This window comes from Hemiscyllium ocellatum, chromosome 22, assembly GCF_020745735.1.
Source record: "Hemiscyllium ocellatum isolate sHemOce1 chromosome 22, sHemOce1.pat.X.cur, whole genome shotgun sequence".
NCBI lineage: Eukaryota > Metazoa > Chordata > Chondrichthyes > Orectolobiformes > Hemiscylliidae > Hemiscyllium > Hemiscyllium ocellatum.
This window is the reverse complement of record NC_083422.1, coordinates 48,734,979-48,754,980: the sequence shown is the minus strand read 5'-3', so window position 1 is coordinate 48,754,980 and position 20,002 is coordinate 48,734,979. Positions and strand designations below refer to the sequence as shown.

At 48.6% G+C, this 20,002-nt stretch overlaps 1 protein-coding gene across 1 annotated transcript; it reads left to right on the top strand.

Moving 5' to 3' along the window:
• The first annotated feature begins 5,328 nt into the window (after nt 1-5,328).
• On the top strand, nt 5,329-19,284 carry dpcd (deleted in primary ciliary dyskinesia homolog (mouse)). Its single transcript, XM_060842472.1, has 6 exons — nt 5,329-5,413; nt 12,321-12,401; nt 15,024-15,148; nt 15,380-15,513; nt 17,637-17,739; nt 18,752-19,284. The coding sequence occupies exons 1-6, from the start codon at nt 5,350-5,352 to the stop codon at nt 18,854-18,856; spliced, it is 612 nt and encodes a 203-aa protein (XP_060698455.1). The 5' UTR covers nt 5,329-5,349; the 3' UTR covers nt 18,857-19,284.
• Nucleotides 19,285-20,002: the final 718 nt, after the last annotated feature.

Genomic DNA, 20,002 nt, shown 5'->3' with positions numbered 1-20,002 from the left:
ACACCAAACGAGAATTATGAAAATTCTTGGGGCTGATGGGTTATTGCAGATTATGGATAGAAGCCTATGCCCAGAAAATGAAGAGGTAATATTACAAACTGACAGAATCAGAACACGAAGGACTGTACTGGACAGAAGAGGAAAAGGAAGGGTTACGTGAGTTGAAGCGTAGTCTAACATAAGCTCCAGTATTGGCCCTTCCTTCCCTAGAGAAACAGTGTGACAGTAAATGATGGAGCAGCCTTAGGAGTGTTAACCCAGAAAGGAGGGGGAAATAAACAACCCACAGACTTCCTGTCCAAAATCCTGGACCCTGTTTCAAGGGGATGGCCTGAATGTATCCAGGCAGTTGCAGCAACTGCCATATTGGTAGAAGAAAGTCGGAAACTTACTTTTGAAGGAGCGCTAGTTGTTAGCACTCCCCATCAAGTCAGAACTGTGTTAAACCAAAAAGCAGGAAGATGGTTGACAGATTCACGAATTCTAAAGTACGAGGCCATCCTGATGGAGAAGGATGACCTTGTGTTAGCAACAGACACCTGTCTAAACCCAGCTACCTTTCTTTGGAAGGGAGAACCTCTGGACAAACGAGAACTAGAGCACGACTGTTTAGATATCTTAGATATCAAACCAAAATTGGACAGGACCTGAGAGATCTACTTTACATGACGGAGATAGATTGTTTATAGATAGGTCATCGAGAGTAGTGGAAGGAAAAAGACACAATGGATATGCAGTAGTGGACGGTAACAAAAACCAAACGGTGGAGGCAGACCGGTTGCCTAACACATGGTCAGCCCAGACCTGTGAATTGTACGCATTAAAACAAGCTTTAAAACACTTAAGAGAAATGGGATGGGACAATTTACACTGACTCTAAGTATGCCTACGGGGTAGTCCATACCTTCAGAAAGATATGGCAAGAACGGGGACTAATCAATAGTCGAGGAAAAGAGTTAGTACATGAAGAGTTAATAGGATAAGCATTGAAAAGTTTGAAATTACCTCGGGAAATAGCTATAGTCCATGTACCTGGACATCAGAAAGGGAATAGGGCTGAAAATGTGTTGCTGGTTAAAGCACAGCAGGTCAGGCAGCATCCAAGGAACAGGAAATTCGACGTTTCGGGCCAGAGCCCTTCATCAGGAATCAGAATTCCCTTACTATCAGAAAGGGAATACTCTAGAAGCAAAGGGAAACTGGCTAGCAGACGAGATAGCCAAAGAGGCAGCTATGAACCATACAGTAACAAGGATACAGATTCTTACACCCTTAGTTGTCTCTTCTCCCGTGAACCCCATATACACAGAAGAGGAAAAAGAGTTCTAAGAAATAGGAGCCACTAAAACAACTGAAGGAAAGTGGATCCTCCCAGATGGGAGGGAATTACTGAGTAAACCAGTCATGAGAAACATCTTAGCCACCATACACCAGGGTAGTCATTGGGGTGCCCAAGCCATGTATGACACAGTATTAAGAAAATATGGATGTAAGGGAATACATATGTTGGCAAAACAGATATGCGCAGGATGTATAACTTGTCAAAAGATCAATAAGAAAATAGTACGGGAAGGGCTCAAAGGAGGAAGAAACCCAGGGTTGAGACCCTTCCAAAGTATACAGGTGGATTACACCGAACTACCCCCAGTAGGAAAACAGAAGCACCTGTTAGTACTATAGACCATTTAACCGGATGGGTGGAAGCTTTCCCAATGTCATCAGCCACTTTAAAAGGAGTGGTGAAAACCCTCCTTGAATGTATCATCCCACAATATGGAATAATGGAAAGTATAGACTCAGACCAAGGTAGCCATTTTACTTCCAATAGCTTGCAGGAAGTAATGGCAAGATTAGAGATCTCCTGGGAATTCCACACCCCTTGGCACCCACCCTCCTCTGGACGGGTGGAATGAATGAATCAGACCATAAAGAAGCAATTATCTAAACTAGTCCTAGAGACTCGATTACCGTGGACTAAATGTTTACCTATTGTGCTATTACACATTCGGACTGCCCCAAGGCGCGATATCGGCCTTTCTCCTTATGAAATGATGTTTGGGCTACCATTCCTGGGAGGGAAAGGAGAAGTGCCTACAGTTGAGTTTAATGACAAGTTTTTGAAAAATTATATTGTGGCACTTGGCTCTTCATTATCTATTCTTAGAAATAAAGGCCTGTTGGTACAGACACCGCCACTTGAGTTTGCAGCACATCAGATACGAACAGGTGATTGGGTCCTGATCAAGACCTGCAAAGATACCAAGCTGCACCCAAGCTGGGAGGGACCATTCTTAACCCTCCTGACTACTGAGAAAGCTATTCGGACTGCTGAGACAGGTGGAGTCATCACACTCGTGTTAAAGGTCCTGTGAATGCTCCATCGGCGGAGTGGCAAGCTCATTTTACAGACAACCCTCTGAAAGTTAAGCTGAGAAAGAAGGAATGAACTGAGACAAAAGACTTTTTTTAACATTTGACTGTTACTGATTGTAAGGGCTGCGTGGACTCACCTCTCCCTGACGCCTAAAGATTAGGACAGGTAGACAGTACGGTAGGTAGGGGTCAGAGATGGGCAGGTACTGGTATAATATTATAATGTTAGTAGTATTAACTGTTCAAGGAGGCGGGAAAAATCACTTCACTTCAATATGCCAAAATTACGCCGAACAAAAAGGACTTGCCAACTGTTGGGTCTGTGCAGAGGTCTGTGCACACCACGGCGAATGTGGAATCCCTACCTCGGTAATACCGCTCACAGAAAAAGAAGTATACAATGTACAATAATTTGACTCAGACGCAAATGATATGAAATGGAATTTTGACAGGGGTGAAAACCCTCCTTGAACATATCATCCCACGATATGGAATAATGGAAAGTATAGACTCAGACCAAGGTAGCCATTTTACTTCCAATATCTTGTAAGAAGTAATGGCAAGATTAGAGATCCCTTCTAATCATCTTGCGTCTATACCAGCCAAGCCACTGCCACTACTGTTCCCCTTATATTAAACGGAACATATCGGGGATGCGGCCTGAAGGCCTATCCATTTATTCCCGGGGAAAAATACATTTGCATAACCGAATGTATAGGAAGGCATGCATGTTATGATGTTGATGAAACATTGCCTCAAAGTCAGAAAGGCTGGAGTGGCTGCTGTTACCTTGCTTATATAGTTCCTCACCTCTGGAAAAAAAATGAGCACAATCTGAGAAAGGAGGGGGGAATAAGATATAAGACCCGAGAGGTCTCTGAAAGAGACCGTCTGTTGTGGACACTATTTCCAAATTACGGTACTGCAAGGGCAGGGGTAGAAATACAGAAACTGGCGGCTGCTCTTGAGAGGTTAATTAATGAAACCGACAATGTAATGGGAGAAACTCAGTCCCAAATATTGGCCATAACCACCGAAATGATTGCCACAAGACTAACAGCTTTACAGAATCAAATGGCTTTAGACTATCTTTTGGCCGAAAAAGGGTGAACCTGTACTCTGATTGATAAGGAATGTTGCACCTTCATCCCAGACACTTCTTCCATAGTGGAAGATAAGGCAGAAATAGTAAAGAAAAAGATAAGCAACATAAGAGAAATTGAGGATGAACTCTGAAAAGATGAAGGATGGAGATGGGGCAACTGGGGACTGACTGGTTGGGGAAAATGGTTGGTTAATTTAGGCATTTATGTATTACTAATAATAGTAGGTCTATTGATAGGGTTTAATGTGTTAAAGTGGATAATGATTAAGCTGGTAATGTCTTTGGGAGGACAACAATCAATAATGGTCATGACAATAGCACAAACGCAAGAAAGAGAGAGTAGCAGATTACTCCTAGAGTTTGAAAAAAGACAGACTTAGAAGGACAGAAATGGCTAGATTATGAATCTCGGCACCACAGGGTGAAAAGAGGGCAGAAAATAAAATTGCAAAAACAACAAATAGTAAAAGAAAAGAAATGAGGGAGTTGTTAGAAATGGGGTATAAGTGTTGTTTTTGCAGATATAGAAAAAGCATACAGAAAAGAGGTACAGCAAGAGAACCATCAACTCTGCAGGTATTTAGAGAAGAGTATCTCTACTTTTCAGTGTATAATTGTGGTTAATTAAATACTAACTTTGGTGTGTAATTATTATAGCAAATAAGTTCTTTTTTAAAAAATTATGTTTTCAGCAAAAACTGAGATAACTGAAATGCTTGGGATAGACAAAATGATACAAGTTAATGAAATGTCCGAGGATGGAATGTACCAGCAGAATTGATACAAAATGTTAAACCAGATCTTGATGTACTGTCGACAAAATGTGTGTGTCAGCACTTAGAGAGAGGAAGGTTGCCAACCTGGGGAAGGGGGAAGTAATAAGGGTGGAGCGCAACTGGGCAGTGGTAGGGCACAGTAAGAGAAATTGGGTAATTAAGAGTCTGGAGGGATGACCTCACTCAGCTCAAAGGGTATAACTGTACACTAATCCGAGTTCTAACTTGCTCATTTGTTTATGCAATTGAAGCCCTTACTTGCAAGTTCATAGTAAACTGTCTTGTTTCCAGATTTGTTGGTCTCCTCTAAATTTTATTAAGTTTGTTTCTTACACTTCCTGAGGGTAATGAATCTGGGATTCTTTACCTCAGAAGCTTGTGGAGGCATAATCATCAAGTATATTCAAGGTTGAGATAAATGGATAGATATTTTTTTAATTAATAAGGGAATTAAGGATTGTAGGAGGTAAGGGAAGGTTAATGGAGTTGAAAATGATCATATCTGCTACCATCTCACTGAATATCAGAAAACACTGACTGAATTGCTTACTCCTGCATCTTGTGGTTTTATTAATTTAATGCCTATCTGAAGTAGTTTAAGTAATAGGCCCTTTGAAAAAGAATTATCAAAAGAGCACAAAAAAGACGGAAGATAAAAACAAAACCACCAAGAAATGCGGATGTTGGAAATCTGAGACAAATTGCTGCAGAAACTCAGCAGGTAATGGAAGGATCTGCGGAGAGAAATCAGAGTCAACTTTTCAGGTCTACTGACTCTTCGCCAAAACACAGGAAGACAATCAGTCTTAAACAGGAAAAGAGAAGATTTAATAACAGAAACATCCCATTTTTCACCAAAATCTCGTTAAAGTTACTCACCACCGACCGGAAATGGAAATATTTAGACCAGTCATTTCCGGTCATTAAAAATTATAAAAAGTAATATTTGTGTTTGTCACCGGCCTAAATAAAGAAATAACAATAAGAAGAAAGAATTAATTGGATTCCGCAGATTTTTAAAATTGAAATCAGTGCAACTGCCGCTCGAGAGGCGAGGGGACCGCGTCACCATGGAAACCGTAACGGCGCAGCAACATGGCGGCACCGAGCTGGCTCGAGCGTCTGAGGGCGGCGGGAAAAACAGCAGTTATTCAGGATGGTGAGGGGTAAAGTAAAGGAGGTGGGGGGGTGAGGGGTAAAGTGAAAGCGGCAGCGCGGGGGGGGGGTGTGTGGGATAAAGTAAAGGAGGCGGGGGTGAGGGGTAAAATGAAGGCGGCGGGTGAGGGGTAAAATGAAGGCGGCAGCGGGGGGGTGAGGGGTAAAGGAGGCGGGGGTGAGGGGTAAAATGAAGGTGGCAGCGGGGGGGTGAGGGGTAAAGTAAAGGAGGCGGGGGGTGAGGGGTAAAGGAGGCGGGGGGTGAGGGGTAAAGGAGGCGGGGGGGGTGAGGGGTAAAGTAAAGGAGGCGGAGGGGTGAGGGGTATAATGAAGGCGGCAGCGGGGGGGTGAGGGGTAAAGTAAAGGAGGCGGGGGGTGAGGGGTAAAGGAGGCGGGGGGTGAGGGGTAAAGGAGGCGGGGGTGAGGGGTAAAATGAAGGCGGCGGGTGAGGGGTAAAATGAAGGCGGCGGGTGAGGGGTAAAATGAAAGCGGCAGCGGGGGGGGTGAGGGGTAAAGGAGGCGGGGGTGAGGGGTAAAATGAAGGCGGCGGGTGAGGGGTAAAATGAAGGTGGCGGGTGAGGGGTAAAATGAAAGCGGCAGCGGGGGGTGAGGGGTAAAGGAGGCGGGGGTGAGGGGTAAAGGAGGCGGGGGGGTGAGGGGTAAAGGAGGCGGGGGGTGAGGGGTAAAGGAGGCGGGGGGGTGAGGGGTAAAGGAGGCGGGGGGGTGAGGGGTAAAGGAGGCGGGGGGTGAGGGGTAAAGGAGGCGGGGGGTGAGGGGTAAAGGAGGCGGGGGGGTGAGGGGTAAAATGAAGGCGGCGGGTGAGGGGTAAAATGAAGGCGGCAGCGGGGGGGTGAGGGGTAAAGTAAAGGAGGCGGGGGGTGAGGGGTAAAGGAGGCGGGGGGGTGAGGGGTAAAGTAAAGGAGGCGGGGGGTGAGGGGTAAAGGAGGCGGGGGGTGAGGGGTAAAGGAGGCGGGGGTGAGGGGTAAAATGAAGGCGGCGGGTGAGGGGTAAAATGAAGGCGGCGGGTGAGGGGTAAAATGAAAGCGGCAGCGGGGGGGTGAGGGGTAAAGTAAAGGAGGCGGGGGGGTGAGGGGTAATGGAGGCGGGGGGTGAGGGGTAAAGGAGGCGGGGGGGTGAGGGGTAAAGGAGGCGGGGGGGTGAGGGGTAAAGGAGGCGGGGGGGTGAGGGGTAAAGGAGGCGGGGGGTGAGGGGTAAAGGAGGCGGGGGGTGAGGGGTAAAATGAAGGCGGCGGGTGAGGGGTAAAATGAAGGCGGCGGGTGAGGGGTAAAATGAAAGCGGCAGCGGGGGGTGAGGGGTAAAGTAAAGGAGGCGGGGGGGTGAGGGGTAATGGAGGCGGGGGGTGAGGGGTAAAGGAGGCGGGGGGGTGAGGGGTAAAGGAGGCGGGGGGTGAGGGGTAAAGGAGGCGGGGGGGTGAGGGGTAAAGGAGGCAGGGGGTGAGGGGTAAAGGAGGCGGGGGGTGAGGGGTAAAGGAGGCGGGGGGGTGAGAGGTAAAATGAAGGCGGCGGGTGAGGGGTAAAATGAAGGCGGCAGCGGGGGGGTGAGGGGTAAAGTAAAGGAGGCGGGGGGTGAGGGGTAAAGGAGGCGGGGGGGTGAGGGGTAAAGTAAAGGAGGCGGGGGGTGAGGGGTAAAGGAGGCGGGGGGGTGAGGGGTAAAGGAGGCGGGGGGGTGAGGGGTAAAGGAGGCGGGGGGGTGAGGGGTAAAGGAGGCGGGGGTGAGGGGTAAAATGAAGGCGGCGGGTGAGGGGTGAAATGAAGGCGGCGGGTGAGGGGTAAAATGAAAGCGGCAGCGGGGGGTGAGGGGTAAAGTAAAGGAGGCGGGGGGTGAGGGGTAATGGAGGCGGGGGGTGAGGGGTAAAGGAGGCGGGGGGGTGAGGGGTAAAGGAGGCGGCGGGTGAGGGGTAAAATGAAGGCGGCGGGTGAGGGGTAAAATGAAGGCGGCAGCGGGGGGGTGAGGGGTAAAGTAAAGGAGGCGGGGGGGTGAGGGGTAATGGAGGCGGGGGGTGAGGGGTAAAGGAGGCGGGGGGGTGAGGGGTAAAGGAGGCGGCGGGTGAGGGGTAAAATGAAGGCGGCGGGTGAGGGGTAAAATGAAGGCGGCAGCGGGGGGGTGAGGGGTAAAGTAAAGGAGGCGGGGGGGTGAGGGGTAAAGGAGGCGGGGGGGGTGAGGGGTAAAGGAGGCATGGGGTGAGGGGTAAAGGAGGCGGGGGGGTGAGGGGTAAAGGAGGCGGGGGGGTGAGGGGTAAAGGAGGCGGGGGGGTGAGGGGTAAAGGAGGTGGGGGTGAGGGGTAAAGGAGGCGGGGGGGTGAGGGGTAAAGGAGGCGGGGGGGTGAGGGGTAAAGGAGGCGGGGGGGTGAGGGGTAAAGGAGGTGGGGGTGAGGGGTAAAATGAAGGCGGCGGGTGAGGGGTAAAGGAGGCGGGGGTGAGGGGTAAAGGAGGCGGGGGGGTGAGGGGTAAAGGAGGCGGGGGGTGAGGGGTAAAGGAGGCGGGGGGGGTGAGGGGTAAAGGAGGCGGGGGGTGAGGGGTAAAGGAGGGGGGGGGTGAGGGGTAAAGGAGGCGGGGGGTGAGGGGTAAAATGAAGGCGGGGGGTGAGGGGTAAAATGAAGGCGGCAGCGGGGGGGTGAGGGGTAAAGTAAAGGAGGCGGGGGGGTGAGGGGTAAAGGAGGCGGGGGGGGTGAGGGGTAAAGTAAAGGAGGCGGGGGGTGAGGGGTAAAGGAGGCGGGGGGGTGAGGGGTAAAGTAAAGGAGGCGGGGGGGTGAGGGGTAAAGGAGGCGGGGGGGTGAGGGGTAAAGGAGGCGGGGGGGTGAGGGGTAAAGGAGGCGGGGGGGGTGAGGGGTAAAGGAGGCGGGGGGGTGAGGGGTAAAGGAGGCGGGGGGTGAGGGGTAAAGGAGGCGGGGGGTGAGGGGTAAAGGAGGCGGGGGGTGAGGGGTAAAGGAGGCGGGGGTGAGGGGTAAAGGAGGTGGGGGTGAGGGGTAAAGGAGGCGGGGGGTGAGGGGTAAAGGAGGCGGGGGGATGAGGGGTAAAGGAGGCGGGGGGGTGAGGGGTAAAGGAGGCGGGGGGGTGAGGGGTAAAGGAGGCGGGGGTGAGGGGTAAAGGAGGCGGGGGGTGAGGGGTAAAGGAGGCGGGGGGTGAGGGGTAAAGGAGGCGGGGGTGAGGGGTAAAGGAGGCGGGGGGGTGAGGGGTAAAGGAGGCGGGGGGGTGAGGGGTAAAGGAGGCGGGGGGGTGAGGGGTAAAATGAAGGCGGCGGGTGAGGGGTAAAATGAAGGCGGCAGCAGGGGGGTGAGGGGTAAAGTAAAGGAGGCGGGGGTGAGGGGTAAAGGAGGCGGGGGGTGAGGGGTAAAGTAAAGGAGGCGGGGGGTGAGGGGTAAAGGAGGCGGGGGGGTGAGGGGTAAAGGAGGCGGGGGGTGAGGGGTAAAGGAGGCGGGGGGTGAGGGGTAAAGGAGGCGGGGGGGTGAGGGGTAAAATGAAGGCGGCAGCAGGGGGGTGAGGGGTAAAGTAAAGGAGGCGGGGGTGAGGGGTAAAGGAGGCGGGGGGGTGAGGGGTAAAGGAGGCGGGGGGTGAGGGGTAAAGGAGGCGGGGGGTGAGGGGTAAAGTAAAGGAGGCGGGGGGGTGAGGGGTAATGGAGGCGGGGGGTGAGGGGTAATGGAGGCGGGGGGTGAGGGGTAAAGTAAAGGAGGCGGGGGGGTGAGGGGTAAAGGAGGCGGGGGTGAGGGGTAATGGAGGCGGGGGGTGAGGGGTAAAGTAAAGGAGGCGGGGGGGTGAGGGGTAATGGAGGCGGGGGGTGAGGGGTAAAGGAGGCGGGGGGTGAGGGGTAAAGGAGGCGGGGGGGTGAGGGGTAAAGGAGGCGGGGGGGTGAGGGGTAAAATGAAGGCGGCGGGTGAGGGGTAAAATGAAGGCGGCGGGTGAGGGGTAAAATGAAAGCGGCAGCGGGGGGTGAGGGGTAAAGTAAAGGAGGCGGGGGGGTGAGGGGTAAAGGAGGCGGGGGGGTGAGGGGTAAAGGAGGCGGGGGGTGAGGGGTAAAGGAGGCGGGGGATGAGGGGTAAAGGAGGCGGGGGGGTGAGGGGTAAAGGAGGCGGGGGTGAGGGGTAAAGGAGGCGGGGGTGAGGGGTAAAGGAGGCGGGGGGTGAGGGGTAAAGGAGGCGGGGGGTGAGGGGTAAAGGAGGCGGGGGATGAGGGGTAAAGGAGGCGGGGGGTGAGGGGTAAAGGAGGCGGGGGGGTGAGGGGTAAAGGAGGCGGGGGGTGAGGGGTAAAGGAGGCGGGGGGGTGAGGGGTAAAGGAGGCGGGGGGGTGAGGGGTAAAGGAGGCGGGGGGGTGAGGGGTAAATGGGGGGGTGAGGGGTAAAGGAGGCGGGGGGTGAGGGGTAAAATGAAGGCGGCGGGTGAGGGGTAAAATGAAGGCGGCAGCGGGGGGGTGAGGGGTAAAGGAGGCGGGGGGGTGAGGGGTAAAGGAGGCGGGGGGGTGAGGGGTAAAATGAAGGCGGCGGGTGAGGGGTATATTGAAGGCGGCAGCGGGGGGGGTGAGGGGTAAAGTAAAGGAGGCGGGGGATGAGGGGTAAAGGAGGCGGGGGGTGAGGGGTAAAGGAGGCGGGGGTGAGGGGTAAAGGAGGCGGGGGGTGAGGGGTAAAGGAGGCGGGGGGTGAGGGGTAAAGGAGGCGGGGGTGAGGGGTAAAATGAAGGCGGCGGGTGAGGGGTAAAATGAAGGCGGCAGCGGGGGGGTGAGGGGTAAAGGAGGCGGGGGGGTGAGGGGTAAAATGAAGGCGGCGGGTGAGGGGTAAAATGAAGGCGGCAGCGGGGGGGTGAGGGGTAAAGGAGGCGGGGGTGAGGGGTAAAATGAAGGCGGCGGGTGAGGGGTAAAATGAAGGCGGCAGCGGGCGGGTGAGGGGTAAAGTAAAGGAGGCGGGGGTGAGGGGTAAAGTAAAGGAGGTGGGGGGTGGGGGGTAAAGGAGGTGGGGGGTGGGGGGTAAAGGAGGTGGGGGGTAAAGGAGGTGGGGGGTAAAATGAAGGCGGCAGCGGGGGGGTGAGGGGTAAAGTAAAGGAGGTGGGGGGGTGAGGGGTAAAGTTAAGGGAGCAGCGGGGGGGTGAGGGGTAAAGGAGGCGGGGGTGAGGGGTAAAGGCGGCAGCGGGGGGGCGAGGGGTAAAGTAAAGGCGGTGGGGGGGTGAGGGGTAAAGGTGGCAGCAGCAGGGGGGTTGAGGGGTAAAGGAGGCGGAGGTTGAGGGGTAAAGGAGGCGGGGGTTGAGGGGTAAAGGCAGCAGCAGGGGGTTTGAGGGGTAAAGGAGGCGGGGGTGAGGGGTAAAGGCGGCAGCGGGGGGGCGTGGGGTAAAGTAAAGGCGGTGGGGGGTGAGGGGTAAAGGCGGCAGCAGCAGGGGGGTTGAGGGGTAAAGGAGGCGGGGGTTGAGGGGTAACGGCGGCAGCGGGGGGTGAGGGGTAAAGGCTGCAGCGGGGGGGTGAGGGGTAAAGGCAGCAGCGGGGGGGTGAAGGGTAAAGGCAGCAGCGGGGGGGTGAGGGGTAAAGGCAGCAGCGGGGGGGTGAGGGGTAAAGGCAGCAGCGGGGGGGTGAGGGGTAAAGGCAGCAGCGGGGGGGTGAGGGGTAAAGTAAAGGGAGCAGCGGGGGGGTGAGGGGTAAAGTAAAGGGAGCAGCGGGGGGTGAGGGGTAAAGTAAAGGGTGGGGTGAGGGGTAAAGGCGGTGGGGGGGTGCGGGGTAAAGGCAGCAGCAGGGGGGGTGAGGAGTAAAGGCGGCAGCGGGGGGGGTGAGGGGTAAAGGTGGCAGCGGGGGGGGTGAGGGGTAAAGGAGGTGGGGGGGTGAGGGGTAAAGGTGGCAGCGGGGGGGTGAGGGGTAAAGTAAAGGGGGCGGGGGTGAGGGGTAAAGGAGGCAGCGGGGGGGTGAGGGGTAAAGGAGGCAGCGGGGGGGGGGAGGGGTAAAGGAGGCGGGGAGGTGAGGGGTAAAGTGAAGGCGGCAGCGGGGGTGAGGGGTAAAGTAAAGGTGGCGGGGAGGTGAGGGGTAAAGGTGGCAGCGGAGGCTTGTGGGGTAAAATAAAAGTGGCAGCGGGGTGGTGAGGGGTAAAGTAAAGGCGGCAGCGGGGGGGTGAGGGGTAAAGTAAAGGCAGTGGGGGGGGTAAAGTAAAGGCAGTGGAGGAGGGGGGGAGGGATAAAGTAAAGGCAGCGGAGGAGGGGGGGAGGGATAAAGTAAAGGCAGCGGAGGAGGGGGGAGGGATAAAGTAAAGGCAGCGGAGGAGGGGGGAGGGATAAAGTAAAGGCAGCGGAGGAGGGGGGAGGGATAAAGTAAAGGCAGCGGAGGAGGGGGGAGGGATAAAGTAAAGGCAGCGGAGGAGGGGGGAGGGTGAGGCTGGGTCTGGGGAAAGGGTTGATAATGACAGCAGTGGTGCACAAGAGTGATGCCTGGGGATTTAGGAAGGGAGCATCAGACAACGGATCCGAACAAGTGCAGGGGACAGACTCCTTCAGTAAATTGTTAGATTGAGGTGTGCAAGATGATTATTGGAATAAATGTAATGTGCAAGGGTATGGGGAAAATGCAGGAGTTTGGCACTAGGTAATGATGCTCACTTCAAGAATTGGTGTTGGTTTGATGAGCCAAATGGCCTCTTTATGTGGCGTAACACTTCTGTGAAGGAGTGCATGCTATAGGGAAGAGAATATGATGCAAGCTCTGTCAGAAGTGCTGGAGTGTGATGGAGAGGAAAGAGTGCAAAGGGCATTTAAAAGAAACAAGTTTGCTGGAGGTTGGGAGAGCTTGAATGCCAGGTTTCAGACCAATTCAATATGGATCAAAATTTAAAATATAAATCTGGTTCAGTGCAAAACTAGTGTATTTTTGCAGCCTGTGCTAATTGTAACTGATTCCTTATATGGTTTTGTCTTTCTCTTTGCTCCCAACAAGGTAAGAGGAAAGTACATTATCTCTTTCCAGATGGCAGTGAAATGGTAGAAGAGTATGAAGTCTCCAATGATCAACTCGCAGGTAAAGATCATATTGTTCACTGCAGACTTTCCAATAGCAGTAAGCTGGTTAAAGGGTTTCTTTTATGTTTCTTTGATAAACTTGAGAATGTGCATTAAGATAGAACTGAAAGCAATTTTGTACACTTTCAGAATTCCTAACCTTGGGTTGTTGCTGTTCAAGGGCAAAGCTACAATAATTTGGACATCCCAAGCTGCTCTAAACCTCTGTTGATGAACTTTGTCCTCACTGGTGTTCATGTGGTAATAATGTTTCCACAATGGTCGCTAAACAAAAGAAACCAAAGAACTGCTGATGCTGGAAATCAGAAACAAAAACAAAAATTGCTGGAAAAAGCACACAGGTCTGGAAGTATCTCTGAACAGAAATCAGAGTGAAAGTTTCAGGTTAGTGACTATCCTGAGTCCCATTCTGAAAAGGGGTCTTTGATCCGAACCGCTAACTCTGCTTTCTCTCCGCAGGCGCTGCCAGTCTTTCATTTTTCCAGCAATTTCTCTTTTTGTTTCCCCAATGGTGGAAGATTCTAGGATTCTCATCCGGTGACAGAGAAATAGTGACAAATGTTTTGGTTAGGAGGGAGGGGAACTTGGAGGTGATAATGCTTCCACAATACCTCTGATGTGAGAGCTGACGAGGATTGGAGTGATGCTGAAGTTAGTTTGGTGAATTATTGCTGAGCAGGCTGTAGATTGTATGCATTATGCTAGGCAAGCATTGTGAATCACTCAAGTCTTATAGATGGAGGAGCTACTTTGAGGGAGTCAATTAGATAGCAAAGTATCATGTATTAATTTAGCTGGCCCTGTTCAGCTTCTGGCCTCTGACAGACTCAAGATGTTAGGTGGGGTGTGTGGACTCATTAGTGATAATTTCATTGGAAGTCAAAGGAACTTGGCTGGGTTTTCACCTATTGAAGGTGATCATTGTGGCACTTCTGTTACAGAAATGTGACCTGTATCGTTCTGCCTGTGTCTGAATATTATTCAAGTCATGCTGTAGGCCATAAGGGACTTCTTATCAGATATATTGTATATATAGTGGGAAAATAATTAAGACATTGAAGATGGACTGAAAATCCTTATTCTGACAGTAAGGTTTGCTCGCTGAGCTGAAAGATTCGTTTTCAGATGTTTCATCACCATATTAGATAACCTCATCAGTGAGCTTCCGGATGAACCACTCATGGCATGGCCCACTTTCTATTTTGTGTTTAGGTTTACGTGGGTAGGTGATGTCATTTCCTGTTTTTCTGGGGGTGGGGATGGTACCACCCCTTGAAAAAGAACGTCCGAAAACTAATCTTCCAGCTCAGAGAGCAAACCTACATCCAGAACCTCAACCTGAGTTACAAATCTTCTCAAAACTCAGTAATATTCTGAGGCCATGATTGGCCTCTGACCACCATGACCATTTTCTTCCAGCCATTTCAAAGTTTGAGTTTATTTTTGTGAAATGTGCTTGGTTAAATGGTGCCTTAATATAAAGGGAAATTACTCATCCTCTGGCATTGGTTTTTTTTTATATTAACTTGCGGAAAACTGGTCTGCTTTGTAAAACTTCACTAATGTGTACATTTGACTGAACTCTATTATATATTTTTGTATGATCTTTTGTCTATTTCCATCCAGCCCACGTTACAACTGCATAGTATGACAGTAGCTTTATAAATTGCTTTTAAAGACCTGAACCTGCAAGCAGGACAAATTATAGAAATTATTTGGGGTGCCATCTGCAGGTGACACAGTGGGCTGTCTTGAATATATAGTAGCTGTCACTGTGCCAGCAGTGACTGCAGTAATTCAAAGCTACACGTCACCTTCTCAGGATGGGCAATGTACATAACAAACACTAATGGTTACATCTGATGAGCGATTCTTTTTTTAAAAAAAATGTGCTAAGACATTATTCATATGTGACTGTTTGACAACATTTGGTAAACATTTTTTGAAACGTCGAATAATTATTGTTTTTTTTGTGCTTTTTTGGATTAGTTCTTGGGAAGGAAACCTTTCTGTTTTAGATGTTTAGTATCACTACTAAGTACTCCCGAGAAGGAACAAAACTCCCTCTACAGTTCCCATAAAGAACGTCCAGGACATGTACAGCACATAGTTAGATATGGAGTAAAGTTCCCTGTGCACTCTTCCTATCTCTTGCTTCCTGGGCAGGTACAGGCATGAGGATCAGTACAGATTGAAGGCCCCTTCCCTCTCCCTTTGTTACATAAGGGATATTATAGGTAATTTAAAATCAGAACAAGTCGAGTATCACCATTTCTTTTGGCTGTACAGCACAATGATCACTGAAGCTTCTGAAGCATTTATTATGGCAGTCATCTGTTATTGGAAAGGTCTGCGCAGTTTATTGATGTCTGCAAATTTACTGCTGCCCTTTGGGACAGAGCATTTCATTTGATTCAGGAGCAAATTCACCTTTTCTGATTAGCTATGAGAAATGTGAGTGATGGGGTTATCAATAAAGAAACAGACTTTTGTGCTTTTTTTGGCTGATGAATATAAAGGCCTTTTTTTTTGCAGATTATTGGTTTCCTTAGAATGTTGCATGCTATATTGTATTTTGGTTTACATATTTATCACATTGTTACTTTTTTGATGTTCACAGTCAGAAAGTGGAGACAGAAGAGTCAGTTGGGATCCCAGGGGCAATGGCAGGTTGAGATTGGGGATACATCATCTAGAGCATTCGGAAGCTTGGAACAGCAGCTGATACAGGAGAATAGCAGCAATGTAAGTGGGTTTAAACACACCCGGAGCATAAATGATGTGCTTAAATTCTCTGAATTACATTAGGTATATGAACCTCTATGATACAGGGCATACATTCCTTTTTGTGTTTAATATACACTATTTATATGTGTTTGGTGCTCTAATAATTTGTCTCCCAAAGTGATAAATATATTGTTGTGAAGTCCACTGAAATGTTTACATTTCAATGTGCAATTTTACATTTAATTGCAGCCTATTTTCACAAGGAAAGACACCAAGGCAAGCTTCCAGTGGAGGATCCGAAATCTGCCATATCCAAAAAAAGTCTACAGCGTCACAATTGACCCAGAGCAGAGATGTTGCATTGTGAGAACATCAAACAAAAAGTAATTCTGTTTTTCAGTTCTGATTAAAAGTTCTATGCTGCGGCTATTTCTCTTTTTTGAGAAACCTGTGGACCCAGTTTTAAGATTACTTTTTTTTATTATCAACTTTCCTTCTTTTGATTGTTTTTTAAAAAAAAATTGTTTTTACATAAAGGATTTCTTTTGTCAGTTCCTCCCCTTTCATTAAACCTTTCTTCACCAGTGCTAATCCCGATGGAGTATGTGTTCCATGACCGCAGTCTGTTTTCCACGACCTCATACATTGACCATTCTTTATGGATGAATCCAGACATAGAATTACATCGAATATATGACACAGACAAAGGCCCACCCAGTCCTTGCTGTTGTTTTTGCTCCATTTGAGTAATCCATTCTACTTCATGTAACTCTAATACGTCAAACCTCTATTCCCTTCTTTTTCACATTTTTATAGCTTCTCTTTAAATGTGTCTATAATATTCACCTTGGGTACTCTCTGTGTAGCCCCATAATCTCAACAATGAGTAAAGAAGTTCACCCTGATAATCACCAAGAAATCCTCTTGTATTAAGGGCCTCTAACTTGTTCATCCTCACAAATGGAAATGCTATTGGACTCCAAAGCTGCATTGAACTGATGGAGTGCCAGGACAATGCAATATAGCCACATGAAGCAAGAGGCAATTCTGATTCATGTTTGATTTGAGGAGAGATTGAGCCTATACGCAGTGGAGTTTCTAAGAAGAGAGGTGATCTTAATGTATGCGATTCTGAAGAAGCTTAGATGTTGATTTTTAATTATGACGTTAATTTTAATGCTGATGTTTCAGATTTTAAATTTTATTGTCATGTGTACTCCAGTGCAGGAGTTCAGTGAAAAGTGTGTAATGTCGCCACACATGGTGCCTGTGTGCAAAAAAAAATTCACTTAAGTTATCAGAGAAATGAGTTAAAAAGTTAAGCGTTACTTCATAGGAGAAAAGTGAAGAAATTGGTAATTGTTTAAAGTCTTTAAATTAGGAAAATAAAGGAATAAGTTAAAAGTTCAACAGTTTTTGAGTCCTCCACTTAACTTGCTGTCTGGAAAGACCTCAGCTGTCTGTTCTCGACGCCACCGTCACTGCTGAATGAAATTGCCACCTGTCTGATCTTCCCCTAATGCCTCAGGAACATGCCCAGTCAGGATCCACTTGCACAAGCCGAAACCCTACCATGAGCCACCGAGTGACCAGCCGACATACCACCAAGAGACCAGGCTGAGAGTCCTCATGACCTGCCAAGAGTCCAGGCTGAGTGTCGTTTTATGGGGAAATCTGGAATTAGGCTCAGTTCCAAAATAACTGGTCTCCCATTTAAGACATTCTCATCAAGGTAGGGCCATACCACAAGACCCTTATTAACAAATCTAGGATTGAAACCTTGATTATAAGTTGACTTTAAATTACACTCGCTGTGGCATTTTAAACTATTCCCAGAACATTAGCTTGAAGCACACCAGTCCAGTGAGGATACCACAACACCATTATTTCCTAATAACCCCTATTTAATCTTTGCATCTTTCAATAACTCCCTTAATATTGCTTTCTGTGGTGCAACACTCTTGGAAAAAATATATTTGTGAAAGGGGAAAGATATAAAAGAGACCTAAGGGGCAACTTTTTCACACAGAGGGTGGTATGTGAATGGAATGAGCTTCCAGAGGATGTGGTAGAGGCTGGTACAATTGCAACATTTAAGAGGCATTTGGATGGGTATATGAATAGGAAGGTTTGGAGGGATATGGGCCAGGTGCTGGCAGGTGGGACTCGATTGGGTTGGGATATCTGGTCGGCATGGACGGGTTAGACCGAAGGGTCTGTTTCCATGCTGTACATCTCTATGACTATGCCTCTATATTTATCACCAGAACAGATTATCTGCTCATTATCTTATTGATGCTGGAGAACTTGCTGTGCATGAATTGGTTGCTACATTTCCTATTAGTGACTATACTTCAAGAATAATTCTTTGACTTTGAGGGACTTTGGGGACATCCTGAGCACATGAAAAATGTCAATTACACAAGTTCTTGTTTTATTTGTATGGTTAAAATTTTTGTAAAAAAAAGTATAGTGCTGAAACTGATCTTCCTCTTGCTCTGCCCAGGTATTACAAGAGGTTTAACATTCCAGACATGGACCGGTGTAGATTGTCCCTGGATAGTTCAGCTGTTAGTTTCACACATGCCAACAATACCCTCATCATCACAGTAAGTCCCATTCAACATCTGTACTACAGTGCCTTGCAATACTTGGTCTGCTGATCTTACACAATCCTTGTACTTGAGGGAATAAAGATAGAAGCCAGTTCAGGTAAAATGACCTGAATGGGAGAGAATACAAGTTGTGCCGACATCTGCATGTCAAAAGTCTATAGTTGCATAATATAATGGTAATTGGAGGACTAAAAGTTAGGATTTCTATTTTGTATGTTGTTGAGATTAGAGCATCACTTGCAAGGTCAGCTGTTCTTTCCAATCCCTCATTGCCTTTGAAGGTGGTGGTGAGCCACTTTCTTGAACTTCTGCAGTCCTTGGAATATAGGTATACCCATAATGCAGTCGGGGTGTTTGACCCAGCAATAGTGAAGGAATGGCAATATATTTGAAAGTCAGAATGGTGTGTGGCTTGGAGAGGAACTTGAAAGAGAAACCATGGCGATTAGATAGTTAAGCAAGGGAAACATTTCTTCACCAGAAATGACATATGGGTTGCTTTTTCATTTTTCCTTCATTCGTTCATGGGATGAGGGTATCACTGGCTAGACAGCATTTACAGCCCATCCCTAACTGCTCACAGGGCAGTTAAGAGTCAGTAAGATTGCTGTGGGTCTGGAGACACATGTAAGCCAAACCAGGTAAAGATGGCAGTTTCTTTCCATAAGGACATTAGTGAACTTGATGGTTTTTCTGACAGTCAAGAACAGATTCATGATCTTCATTAGATTCTTAATTCCAGATTTAAAAAAAAAAATTGAATTCACATTCCTTCATCTGCCATGGAGGGATTTGAACCCGGGTCCCCAGAACATTAGCTGAGTCTCTGGAATACCAGGCCAGCGATAATACCATCATCTCTCCATGTTAAGAATGATAAAGTAGTAGATGGCTTTAGCTGTGCTTGAGATTGAGAGGGCAGAGAAACTGCAGCAGATGTGTGGTTGACATATCAGATTTTAGAATACTTTAAATACGTTAACAGCAATTTCTGTTCACCCCTCAGTACCAAAAGCCTACGGAAATCTTGCAGCTGGAACAGGAAGTGCTACGAGAGCTGAAGAAAGTGAAGGTGGCTGAAGATAGAGATGTTGAATGTAAAACACAGTGAATCTGAACACCATCTGAAATACTCTAAATCAACTCTGCAAGGCTGGATCCTACTTTGGGAGATGCAGCGGATGGAGAATCTCAAGAAATTGAACCCTGTAGTGGCATTCATGCTGCTAAATGTGGCCCAAATGTCAGTACATTGGATGATGTATTGTCACAAACTATATGGGAAAAACAATGAGTTACTGGTTTTGGAGGGATGAAAAGTTGTCATGAAATATAGAGTTTATATTTAATCTGTGTGTGTTCTTTTAACCCTCAGACTAATTCTCTAGCAGAGGAGTAAAAAATGAGGTCTGCAGATGCTGGAGATCACAGCTGCAAATGTGTTGCTGGTCAAAGCACAGCAGGCCAGGCAGCATCTCAGGAATAGAGAATTTGACGTTTCGAGCATAAGCCCTTCATCAGGAATAAGAGAGAGAGCCAAGCAGGCTAAGATAAAAGGTAGGGAGGAGGGACTAGGGGGAAGGGGGAGGGGGGGGCACTGTTCCAGTAGTTCTCCTGGGAGCCCCTGGTTGCCCAAGCAAGGACGATGGATGTAGAGAACGAACGCTGCTCTCTGAATCTTCCTCCAACCTTTAATGTCTTGGCTGCTTTGAGAAATTATTCATTTTTCTCCTAAGTTAGAGGATACAGAGAATGAGGGAGAGGAGAATTACTGGACCAGACTGTTGCAAAGAACTCAGTTGGCATACTGCATCCCAGAATCAGTGCTTCAAAAAACAAAAGGAAGGGAATAAGATGTTAATCCTTCTCTTAATGATCAAGTCATGTAAATCCTCTAATTCCAGTACATCTATAAATTAAAGAATTTAATTTTATACTTTGGAGGATCACCCTGTGATGATGCTGTTTGGTCAGGCAGTCTTTGATTGCATGATTTTTTTTAAATGAATGGCTGTTTGCCTTGGCACATTTATGTAAATATTTGCAGATGCTCCTTCTAAGACTATAAGATCTAGGAATAGAAATTAACCATTTGGCCCATTGGGTTTGCTGCAACATTTGATCAGGGCTGATGTGTTTGTCAACACTATTCTTCTGCTTTCTCCTGTAACCCTTGATCTCCTCATCCTAAATTCCACTGCGTACAGACTCATAGTCCTTAACTATCCTCATTCGAAAAGCCCATCATTCCTGGGGT

What these genes read in the sequence shown, in the direction of transcription:
- dpcd (XM_060842472.1), top strand. Translation starts at nt 5,350, where the DNA reads ATGGCGGCACCGAGCTGGCTCGAGCGTCTGAGGGCGGCGGGAAAAACA. An exon ending in AACAGCAGTTATTCAGGATG is followed by an intron (nt 5,414 to 12,320) that starts GTGAGGGGTAAA and finishes GCTCCCAACAAG; the next exon opens with GTAAGAGGAAAGTACATTAT. An exon ending in CTCCAATGATCAACTCGCAG is followed by an intron (nt 12,402 to 15,023) that starts GTAAAGATCATA and finishes TGATGTTCACAG; the next exon opens with TCAGAAAGTGGAGACAGAAG.